This window comes from Labeo rohita, chromosome 19 (assembly GCF_022985175.1).
Source record: "Labeo rohita strain BAU-BD-2019 chromosome 19, IGBB_LRoh.1.0, whole genome shotgun sequence".
Taxonomy (NCBI): Eukaryota; Metazoa; Chordata; class Actinopteri; order Cypriniformes; family Cyprinidae; genus Labeo; species Labeo rohita.
Window position 1 is genome coordinate 14,355,987 of NC_066887.1, and position 12,841 is coordinate 14,368,827.

The 12,841-nt window shown below is 36.2% G+C and overlaps 1 protein-coding gene across 1 annotated transcript in view; it reads right to left on the bottom strand.

Annotated features, from left to right (window-relative positions):
• Window positions 1–12,841, bottom strand: part of csmd2 (CUB and Sushi multiple domains 2) — a 385,015-nt gene that overhangs the window by 73,353 nt on the left and 298,821 nt on the right. The window contains exons 36-42 of the mRNA XM_051136347.1: window positions 8,670–8,766; window positions 7,583–7,687; window positions 7,349–7,467; window positions 4,612–4,681; window positions 2,949–3,065; window positions 1,439–1,648; window positions 111–299 (exon numbers count right to left, since the gene is read on the bottom strand). Coding sequence (XP_050992304.1) covers window positions 111–299; window positions 1,439–1,648; window positions 2,949–3,065; window positions 4,612–4,681; window positions 7,349–7,467; window positions 7,583–7,687; window positions 8,670–8,766 — 907 coding nt within the window. The remainder of the gene's footprint in view (window positions 1–110; window positions 300–1,438; window positions 1,649–2,948; window positions 3,066–4,611; window positions 4,682–7,348; window positions 7,468–7,582; window positions 7,688–8,669; window positions 8,767–12,841) is intronic.

A 12,841-nucleotide genomic window follows, 5' to 3' on the forward strand; every position in this document is an offset into this window, starting at 1 on the left:
ATCTGACACATAAAACTAGGTTAGTTACTAAATAAAACCTGTCCTCACAGAATGCAAATAAGCATAGCAGATGTTTACTGATGTGGGGGAGGAAATGCAGGGGGTTGTACCTTCACAGCGAGGAAACGGATGATCCCAGTTGCGCGTAGTGCCATGTTGACAGGTAAGAATGGAGTGTCCCATCAGCTGATATCCTGGATAGCACTCAAAGGAGATGGATTGACCCACATTATAACCAGCCCCAACCACCACGCCATTACGGAAGGGTTCGGGATCAGGACACTCTTGAAGTTCATAGGCTGGAAAAGACAGACATATTGATACACGAAAGACAGCAGAAAGAGAATGTATGATTTATTTTTGAACCTGCTGGAAGAAAGCCGGGCCCAAGAGCATGTTTTGTGACACCTCAAAGAAAGTGAAATCAACTTTCATCAAAAAAATGATTGCTTTGAGCTCCGAGTACCAATCTAAACATAGATTCTGTGAATTTTACATGTAAACCATATGCATGGAATCAACTGATTGCTGTACACCAACAAAGCTTTTGGGATTTGATTCAAAGCAAATGCAATCAAAGCTTTGGAAACGACAATGCTGTCAGGTTCTCTCAGGGTCTTAATGCTAGCAAGTGATCAATGTTCACTGCAGTCAGTGAAAGCACCAAAACACATTAACAACTCCACATTTTGTCTCTGGGTCAAGATGTTCTTTTTGGTTTTCTTCATTTTTCTGTTTATTTAAGTCTTTCTGAAGAAAAGTTTTGAAATAAACAAAAATTCATACGCACTTCTTTTCAGTAGTTCTGCCGGAGTCTGGAGCCATTATCAGAAGTATTGCCAAATTATTTTTTCAGATCTCAAAGACACAAAAGGAAATACGCCAAAGCTTTCAGACTGAATGACCATGACTAAAGAAATTGATTTCTGTGGATCAGAGCATCTTTGGTAACAAAGCTCTGCACAAGGGTATACCGCCGGATATAATGCTTGATTTATATGCTAATGTACACATAATTATGTAAATACTTATTTCACAAGTCATTTTGATACTGCAAACTCTCAATGCATTATAGTGTAAATTCTGATAGCTTCCATGCATCCATCCTAGAAAATGCTACTTCTATGAAACAATTTTAAATTCACTCATTGGACTCATATTCTACTTTGGATTCTGGCATCAGCAGCATTTTATACCTGATGGATTTTATGCACAGCTTCACAGAGAATGGGTTATTACCATGTTTACTCGTTATCTTGACTGATTGTCTTGGCAAGGTATTGAAAATGACATTCAAATTGAGGTTCCTGAGAAAATAAATGTGCAAAGGCAGAACTGCAACAACAATGCTAACTACAACAATATGTGGAGGCTTTTTTCTCTCTAAAATGGTTAAAGTCAAATCTTGGTCAAAACTTTTTTTGTTTAGTTTCCTTACCCTGATAATCAAATCTGAAGCCAGGTTTATTCTGAGAGTGGTCGCTATGAAAATATATAGTAGTCTCATGGGAAGTGGTTAGAAGGGATGGTGGTAAGTCCTGCCCACTGAATCGGCCAATCACTGTGCTGGTGTCAAAAGGCCCATTCCTGATTTCCAAGAAATCATGGTTGGCCTCGGTAGAAAAGTTCAAGAACTGCACATGAGCCCCTGTTCGAATGATAAAACAGAATATGTTCAGTAAAATCAATGTCATCCCAGTCAGTTTGCTACAAGTTCGTCGAGATTTCAACACATTTCAAATCAGCAGCAAAATCAACAATAATGGAATGAACAACTTAATGGATAGTTCACCCAAAAATGAAAATTACCCCATGATTCACTCACCCTCAAGACATCCTACATCTATATGACTTTCTTCTTTCAGACGAATACAATTTTGTTATATTAAAAAATGCCTTGGCTCTTCCAAGCCTTATAATGGCAGTGAATGGGTGTTGAAATTTTGAAGTCCAATAAAGTTCATCCATCCATCATAAAAAATACTCCACACAGCTCAAGGGGTTAATAAAGACATTCTGAAGTGAATCAATGTGTTTGTATAAAAAAAATATCCATATTTAAAACTTTATAAACTGTAATTTTTAGCTTCTGCTAACTGTCGTACGAATATTTACAAGAGTGATGTTCCAGCAGATCACATAGGACGTAGGATGTAGCATAAGCTCTGGTGAGAAGAGACGAACACGGAAACGCAGAGGAGAGAACAAAATAAAACACTGGTCATAAATTAAAAGTACAAAATGAGGATTTGTAGAAAAAAAATGTTGCAGGATTTTGTTATAAGCCTAGAGGAGACTGGTTTTCTCTTGCTGTAAACAAAACCTGGTTCTCGCGAGACTAGCCTGCGTCCTACGTCATGCGATGGAACGCGAGTACGACAGTTAGTGGAAGATGGAGATTACGGTTTATGAAGTTTTAAATATGGATATTTTTCTTACACAAATGCATCGATTCGCTTCAGAAAGCCTTATTAACCACTCAGAGCCATGTGGAGCACTTTTTATGATAGATGGATGAACTTTATTGGAATTCAAAATTTTAACACCCATTCACTGGCATTATAAAGCTTAGAAGAGCCAGGACATTTTTAATATAACTCAGCTTGTATTTATCTGAAAGAAGAAAGTCCATACACCTATAAAATCTTGAGGTTGAGTAAATAATTTTTGGGTGAACTATCTGTTTAAATCACACTAAAATGATGTTATACAGGCTTGTACAGCTAATGCGCATTTATTATATGCTAAAAATTAAGTATTAAAAATGTGACGTCCTAATAACTAAAAGGTGGGAATCTGATTCCTCATTGCTGCTATGTCTGGTAACATTCTGTTAAATATCAAGGTTAGCATTACCAATTTATTCCAATTCATCTTAAACTAGAACTCACTGGCATTACCAGCAAACTCTTTCTAAACAGAATCTGTTCATTCTGCTGTGTCCTCACCGTAACCGACTGGCAAGTAAATCCTCCAGGTGCAGTCACTGTTGCTAGGGTAGTTTCCTGGGAAACCAGGGCTGAGGATGGTGCCTTCCATCTCCTCTCTGATTCCCCCACACTGAGCTGAAAAGAAAAAATGGCGAGGACAGTATTTGAAACATTCATTTGTAGAAAACACACACCGTGCTTTAAACCAAACCTGCTGGGCTCAAGGTTCAAGCACCTCTAAAGAGCAATAAAAACAGCGGACAGCTGTCAGGCTATCATTAGACAACGACATGAAGGGACCAACAGCCTATTTCCACTTCTTTTGATTGGTGGGAATATATGTATATATTTATGGCACATGACCGAAAGTGAAAATTGCTGTCACTGACCTGCAAATGAACTTGTTTTTTTTTTTTTTTGTGAGCCAGCATGGCTTTTATAGTTGCTAAATATAATGTGGGATCCAAAAGTCTAAGGGTACATTGAAAATCTGGGATACAAAATCGAATTTACAAGTAATAAATATGTTAAACAAAGAAAAGTTATATAATTAATGTTATGCTTTTAATGAATTAATTTAAAAACTAAGCTATCCATAGGGAATAAGGATGTAAACATGCAATGCACTGTGATATCTTCAGCAGCCTGTGTGGGCTCCAAGTCGACTGACGTTTCACGTTGCTTAGCAATGCCATTTACCTTGTGCAGTGACCCTAAAAGCTTTGTGCCGAATAAAGAAATGTAACACATTAGCTTTTCTATTGACATCATAGGGAAAACAAGTCTTTCATTTATTAAAAAGGCCAATTCACTTCCCAAAGCTATCAAAGGCCACTCGAGCACCTCTGTAGCCTTCAATCTTCTCATATCAGTGAAAACGCATGCTCTATCCCCTCCTCCTCCCGAGGCTTTGAGTCTAAACTACTGATTGATTCAAATATCACTCTGATTAAAGCCCTGGCTTTGGGCTCAAAGATGTGCTGAGAAGCCCTACAAAGCTTCAGATCCTGAATAGAGTCTGTATAGAGTAGAGGGGTTAAAAATGTGCTTCTGTGCCTTTGAAAAAGTGGCAGGAATCAGGAAACTGCTGATGACCGTCCAAGCCATGAATCATCTGAAGAGCTCCGCCAATCACAGCAGGAGATAGAACTAATAAGGACCTAATAGGACACTATTAGGGTTTTCTCAAGAAACATGTGATGCTATTTTCTCGATCATGTGAAGACTCTTCATCCCTGCTCTTTTCACTGCATTAAATCAATTAACAAACCAAATGGCATTTTTAAAGAAAAATGGTAAAGCGCACTCCTCAGATGGTTCATAATTAATGAGATCAGTAACTACACATGTGGTTGCTCTGCTAGGACATCTGTGAGAACTTGAGAAAATATACTACAAATCAGCTAGATAAAAGCAACAACTGCAGACATTGCTCAGCATAGTTCTGTGGAAAACTCTAGCATCATTTATTTGATAATTTGTTGCATAATGCAGTCAAATTCATACATTTTTAAATGCGGCTTAAGCGCCCGAGTGCTATTTGGGGTCATTGTACGCACAGACACAAGTACCCGTGTAGTTCTTTACTGTTCGGGACTCTATGGTAGATCTGAAGTCATAAATCTGCAGAAGCCAGGATTTAGAAAGAAATAAATGAATAAAAGATGACAGAAGTTATTACCGATGCAGAGAGGAGGCGGATAGTTCCAGCGGCGCACAGGCCCTGGCATGCAAGAGATATGGGAGACTCCCTGCAAAGATAAAAAATAAAAACAAGAAATATTTTTTTTGTTTTGTTTTTCAGTCTTTATTCATTCTGTATTCACTCCAGCCACATTCTGACCATCCATTTGATTTTTGGCTTTCTTAAGCTCATCCTTCATTCTTGTTTTAAGGCTGCACCTCGTCTGACCGAGTCAATGCTACTACTAATTTCAAATTCAAACTAATTAACTAACAGGAGTGACTAGTAGGTAGTACTAGGTAGTAACTGATTATATGTAAAACATTTAAAATTTCATTATATTATGATTATATTGTTTTAAATACTCATAATCAGACTAAAGTTACTTCTATAATTTATTAGAAGATTACTTAATATCCAAATGACTGAACATACATTTCTCATAAATTTATTTTACATTTTTTCCAAGCATACTACTTATATGTTCAGAAAGTTATTTCGTTTTTCTGCAGTCTAAAATATGCTGGGTTATTTTCTAACACAAATGCTGGGTTAGCCTTGTTGGGTCATTTTACAGAGTTATTTTTTAATATTTTTTTACCCAGTGCTGGGTAGTTTTCCTGCACTCTTGAAAAGATGCTAGGCTATTTTTTAACTCAAATGCTGGGTTCAGCTTGTTGGATCATTTTATTGGGCTATTTTTAATATTTTTTTACCCAATGCTGGGTAGTTTTCCTGCATTCTCGAAAAAAATGCTGGGTTATTTTTTTTTTACCCAAATACTGGGTTTAGCCTGTTGAGTCATTTTATCGGGTTATTTTTAATATTTATTTTACCCAGTGCTGAGTAGTATTCCTGCACTCTCGAAAAGATGCTGGGTTATTTTTTTTATTCAAATGCTGGGTTCAGTCATTTTATTGGGTTATTTTCAATATTTTTAGCCAGTGCTGGGTAGTTTTCCTGCACTCTCGAAAAAAATGCTGGGTTATATTTTATTTTTTTAACCCAAATGCTGGGTTCAGCCTGTTGAGTCATTTTATTGGGCTATTTTTAGTATTCTTTTTACCCAGTGCTGGGTAGTTATTTAACCATTTAACCCTGTTTTGCTGTTTGTTTTTTTTTAACCCAAATGCTAAGTTCAGCCAGTTATTGGGTTATATTTTTAACCAGGTGCTCGGTAAATTTTATGCACTCTAAAAAAAATGCTGGGTTCTTTTTTTTTTACCCAAATGCTCCGCTTGTTGGGTCATTTAATTGTGTTATTTTTAATATTTTTTTACCCAGGTGCTGGGTAGTTTTTCTGTAACTCATCTGCTGGGTCATTTTCACTGTCAATACAAATGATGAACCCCCTCACATACCTACCCAGTGCTGTTTCAGTGTAACCCAGTGTTGGGTAGTCTGTGACTAACCAGTTAAATGTGGTCACATTTGTCAGCGGCCATTTTGTGTTCTGTCCTGAGAGAAAACTTGACTGATGGGTAATGAAGTTAAGATTTCTATTACACTGTATTCCTATGAAATTTTTACTGTAAAAATAGGAAAACGTCTGTGAGCTAGTGCACTAGCAACGCAGCTGTGGTCGCACTATGCATTTGACGGGTTGAAACCTAAATATCTGACAGACAAGATGGCATGAGTTAAAGCTGTTTTTTTAATGTAACTACTCAATCATGAATATGTAAGAATTTTATTTAATAAAGTGCAACAGTCTACTTTTAGCAGTGCTTCTATCAAGTCCTAAAACTTTACAGAACATTTTTGAGTATTTTATGATTGCTAAAGACTTGACATTGAATAAAAAAATACTGTATATGAACTGTTCTTGTTCTATATACATAAAACAGATTTCAGAGTGCATATTTTAATAGGCTGACTGACCCAGCACTATGTCAAAAAAAATTGGGTTAATGTATAAAACCCAACAAGCTGGGTTAAAATAACCTAACATGTGTTCTGTCCAATATTTACCCAGTGCTGAGTTGCCAAATAATCCAGAAATGGTTGTTTTCAACCCAGCATTTTTTTTAGAGCACATAAGTTAAATATTTCAGTTTTTTTAGGTCAAAAGTAATATAAAAGTAATCAAGTAGTCAGATTATATTACCGAAAAATTCGTAATGTAATTTTTATTCAGTGATAAACTACTATTTGTAAGTAATCTACCCAGCACTACCAACAGGTTATGAAAATGTAAAAGAGCAGATGAGCAACAGGGAGCCAGGCATCAGCAAAACCAATAAAATGTTGCTGTCTCATCTCTCCAACCACCATTTTATCCAACAAACTGACTACAAGGTCTTTTGAACACATGACCTTGGCATTACCTCTAGCATATAATTGTAAATAGTCCACAGAGAAAAATAAATAAGTTTCCCAGGAGAAAATCTTTTGTTGCTGACGTAAGATGTGAAACTTTACACTACTCTGGTGAAAAATCATTTATTTTTTATAAAAGCTTGAGAAATTAAGCAGGTGCCAACATGGACAGGTGGCATAACCTGCTCTCAAATCAAGGCTAATCATGTTTTCCTCTGACCACATTGTGTTTTGAGCAGTGAATTCTTTGCTTCCGAGAGCGTTTTAAGGACATTTTTTGTACTCTGGTACAATAAACTATTTTGGAATCGTATTGGGACGCCACTTGATGGCTAATGTAACATCTGTGACCTGAACTAACCACTGCTGCACTGTGTCCACAGTTTTGTCCAACTTTTGGCAAGTTCAGTCTCACCTGCAGAGTATATCCAGGGTCACACTGGAAGGACATCACACTGTTCATCTGTAGTCTCTCGCCCACTTTGAAGCCGTTCATGGGTACAACTGGTTCTGGACAGCTAGTGAGGGACACAGCTGCAAGAGAAAACCAGAAAACATGACAAATAAAGAGAGGAATTAAGCTGAATGCAAAAGCTAGTTGAGACGTATGTGTAGTCCAGATGCACAGGACTCGCAACAGATGTCCTACTCTTGTACTCCAGACGGAAACCGGCTGCAGAGACGCTGATGTCTGAGAAGAAGTGCAGGTAGAGCTGGTTGGAGGTGCTGTTTAGGAGGGCTGGGACTGTTGTGCCTGTAGAATAACAAAGGCGTTAGCATATTGTGATCATGTAGTTGAATCAGTGTGTCCTTGACTTTTGTATAAAGCATCTTTTTTGATAGAGGCAAATTAGACTTTGTACACTACACACTGTTATTATTAACTGAAACTAACATGATTAAAGCAGTTGAAAAGCTACCTGTAAAAAGATAAATAAAACAAAGTCATGGAACAGGCATGGAACTTTGGCAAGCAATTTAAGTATTTATATATTATGCATACATGTTTTACATCATGCATATCTGATATGAGATGGGATTAAAGCAAATTTGAAAACCATACATCATGCATTTATTTTCACTAGGCAAGTATATAGACATTTCTGCATCAAAGCATTCTAAAATACAAAACAGCTATCTGAATGTTTTACGATGTCTTTGCATTTACATTGTGCTCTGCACTGCATAAAAGTACAATCAGTAGTTTTCCTCAAGCATTCATTTCTAAAAGTTCAATGCAGATGAAAATCGTTACGCATGCATTCGTTTGGAGTTTATACAGCTCTCTTAGTCATATGGCTCAGTGTGTGTGGATCTGATTGGCTCATTTGTCTTCACTCTGTACTCCGTTATTCATTTTAGGATGTATCATTCATTTATCTCTCTCTAGGGCACTTGTAACATTTGTGCCTGCTCTTTTTGCCAATAAAAGCGAAAATTAAGCCTTCCCTACTGTGTAAGTCGCTTCTGTTTCCCATACTGCAACACAATACACAACACACACTGGCGACAATAAAGAATCGTTCTTATGATCTAGAAACTGTTCCAAAAATCTCTTCTCTACATCATATTGTGGCCAAAACACTGATGTAAAACTATATTTCTGTTCCAGACAAACATTTCTCCCAGACATCCACAGAGGAATCTTCCAAGCATTCAAAGCAACAACAGCAAGATTATTGTGACAACGTGTGTTTATGTAATGAACTGAGTTACGGAAGTATTACACGGCCCACCTGAGAAGCTCCCCAGCATGGTGTCAGTGTTGTCACCCCCATCAAAGACCTCGAGAGAGTCCCAGTTCTGCTCAGTCACAAAGCTAATCACCTGGATCTGAGAGAAAGAAACAGAACAAAGGAAATAATACAGCAGCTTCCTTCTTTGTGAGTATCAGTGGAAAAATATTACAGACACTTGGCTATCAGGCGTGATATGCTTTAAACTTCGAGTCTTGTGTATATAGTCGCAAAGGTACAAGAATATGCCAAATAAAGGTATTTTAGAATGCCTATTTGATGTGTTATATAAGCCTTCAAATGTCATCTTCAAATCTAAGAGGCATTTTTCTGCATTTGTTGTATATGCTGTTCTCACATTTTTTCCAATGTTCGGCCCTGTAAATATTTTGGTAGACATTTATTTTTCCGCCCCAGCCTCAAACAAGCCTAGAAATTGGCTGGTCACAGTGGCATGACTGTGGCTATCGCTGGAAGATTGTCACATCTGATAGCCTTGCCGTCAAATGGCACATTTATTTGTGCTTGCTTCGCACAGTGAATTGGAAATTTCATGAGAGGGAGGGGGTTTGTTCTATATCCAAGCCGTTGTGAGCGGGTCTGTCTGAAACAAAATGAAAACACACCATCAACCCACCCTATGGCATCAGTTGAGAGCTCTTCTTCGCTGCTTTCCTAAACTTAAAGATGACAGAAGTGTACATGGACCTGAAACTAAATTGTTCAGTGATGATATTTGTTCCTTTTTGGCTTGGAAGAAATTATCAGTATGATCCGGCTCACAGACCTATAAGTGTAGGGCCTTATGATTTCCGCAATGCAGAAAACGCAGACGGAATCACAGAATCCAGACATAAACATGGAATTTACTTTATAACGCAGAATGTTGCAGAATTTGCCAAATTTTGGATGAATTAATTAGGTCAGTACACTTAAACTAAAATGTAATATGGACTAGTGTCTGTGAATATTAAGCTGTCAAAATACTATTTAAAACACACCATTTTTTAGACACACTGTTTTGTTTACTACACATAGTGAAGTGCATGTGACTCATGCAGTATTTTCAGCCCCTTCCACCTCAATATATGAGTATATGAACACGCAAACAATCTCTAGAACTGCTCTGAGATTCACTTTACGAGCATTTTACCATTTCTTTTGAGAAAAACTATTGTCATATCATATACAAACAGTAACTTACAGATTTCCAAAGCAACCTGTCAAAATAAAAGTTTGGTTTAACTTGAAGAAACTGTGACAGAAATATATTACTTAATGTAATGATAATACTAGTAATAATATTAATTGTTTATTAAAACTTTATTTTTAAATGAATATTTATTAGAAAAAAAAAAAAGTTTTACCAGAAATAATAATTAAAAAATAATAAATAAATATATATTTTTTAATAAAATTAATTAGAGATGATTGTTACATTTTCTGAAACAATCAAAATGGAATCCAGAAAATAAATGGAAAACATAGAATCTGAGAAAAAAATGAACTGAATTTGAGAAAAAAAATAAAATAAAACATTTCACAGCACCTTAAAAATGTAATTGTTAAACTTAATGAATTATAAATTGCTGTTAAATTGTATAGGTTTCAGGATTTTGAATAATTAGACATGCTTTTTGATTGATATTTTTTTATTTAACCATGCAAACAGAGTGGAAAAAAATAAAACTGGAAAAACACGGAATATAGGAAACAGAAAAGAACAGAATTTGAACAAATAAATGAATAAAAAAATATATTTTTTGGGTGGGGGGGGTTGGGGGATACAGGACACAAAACAAAACAAACAAATAAACAAACAAACAAACAAACACAAATTCTTCTATAGGGCCCTATAGGTGCATATACTCTTTTGGCAATATTTAATGCACAAGCATTTTATCCAAACTGGCATGAAGAGGTGACTTTTTTTCCAGTCAGTGGAGCCATCATTTCAACAATTGTAAATAAGTTAATTTCAGCAAAAATCAAGAAATAATCAAGGCATATTTTCCACACCAGTCACTAAATAAACCTGAAGAATTTTTCAACCATTTCATTTAAATGCACCAATTTAGCAGTGCATAGCACAAAACAGCAATATTTATCAGGAAATATTTTTACATAAAATTTGAATGCATGAAAAATGCTATTCAATAAATATCGCCAAGCCCTACAGACAAAAAATATGCAACATAAATTGTAGAGGAATCTCTGTTAAATCTCCCAATCTGCACCTCTTTCCTTTCATACTGCTGCCTTATCATATCAGTCTCTCTTACTTCTGGTGATGCTGTAATCATTTCTGCATGGTTCCAATTCTCCTACAGCGAGAAGTTTATGAATTGGGTTAAAGGCAATTAAGTAAGCGATCCTGAACTCCTCCCATGATTCGGAGCTACATTTGATTACATTTGTATCCAACAGTGTGAGGCAAGTCTGGAGAGACGGATGCAGATGCTATTTGAAATATATATACATTAAAAACAGAAGAAAATAAAACTACACTGCTCGTCTTTTCTTCTTTCACTCTTTTGTAGCAGCACTACAAATGTTGATATTCATAAGACATGTGAAGGTGATGGACTCGTATAAATATAAACAAATGTCAGTATTTAAATACATGATGATATTTGATTTAACCATTTCCATCAAAGCCAAATTGTGATGTTTCTAGTGCCCTAATGAGACTAAAACATCTAAGGAATTTAATCTGAATTTGAAAAGAATCTATATGTCTGTATGCATTTAAGTAAATACATGTGACTCTGCTTAGGAGTTCCTCAGGGTCCAGTCTTGGGCCCGTTACATATTGACTTCAGTAGAGTCAGGTCTCATCACGTCTTCCCTGGCAACATAGTCTGTATCACAGCCTTAGCTGTATAAACCACAGGCAAAGGCTACATGAGTTCATTTTAGACTAGAAATAATGAAAGATGCAATAATGCAATATATATATTGAATCCGGCCCTCAGAGAGACGGCCACTCACAGCAGGAGCCAAATAATCTCAAAAAGCTCTTTACAACCAGCTTGTGGAGGTGCCAAAAAGGTAACGCTAAATAGAGTTATGAAGTATGACTGGAGGAAATGATGGCTGTAGAGATACTGTTCAAAATCTGAAGATTATTACTGCCTTCTCCCTGAGAATCTAAACTTTTATGGTCTGCACTGAAATGAAAAATTGATATGGTTAAAAAAGTAACAGAGTTGAAGCATTGCAGACTTGTTAAACGCTCCACCGTGACCGCATTTAAAAGTGTCAGAGAATATGTAGTGACACATAGCCCAGTACACACTGCACAGGAAGTGATAACGGCATTATACAACTGAATCTACCCCTGAAAAATTCAGGCAGTGCTAGAAAAACCACAGAAACGGAGATAAGTCTGTTGACTCGTTACATATTTTGATACTGTCTCTCTCCACCATAGTTTCTCACACCAGAATAGTGCAGGGAAGCCCATACATTACAATCAAGAGAGACAAACAAGCCGCCTTTGTCAACAGTAGTTCACAAATAATTGTAATGCATCTTACTTTGCTGATACTCTGAATGGGTTCAGTTGTTGTCATTTAAGTTTCCAGTTTATAGCAGAGTAAACGGTGTCAGTCAAACAATGCTATGGTTATCATTGTCAATCACTGCCCTTTTGAATGCAGTAGACATATGGAATGATAGTTTAAGGGATTCTCTTTCACATATATTATAGTTCAAAAGTTTGGAGTCAGCAAAAAATTAATACTTTTATTGAGCAAAAGATGCACTAAGTGACAGTAAAGACATTTACAATGCCTTAAAAAAAAATATTTCAAGCAAATCCTTTTTTTTTAACTTTCTAAAAAATAAAAAAAACCATCAGTGTTTCCACAGCAGAGCAACACTGATAATAACTAGATGAGTAAAGTTTGCTATCAAACTTTGAAGTTGGCTTGAAAAAGCCTTGCCTGAAAGTTTGAAGATTCAAGTTTAAATTAAATTGCAGAAATTGAAGTTTGGGACAGAGAGTGCACACACATTTCTAGCATGATTTATCACACTGCTATTTTGTTTTGCATGTTGCTAACACGATTAACTTGTTTATTAACATGTGGCTAGCACAATGTCACATGTTATCATTCTGCTAAAAGGATTTGGCACATTGCTAACTTTGTTGTTCAAAGTTTGAATGT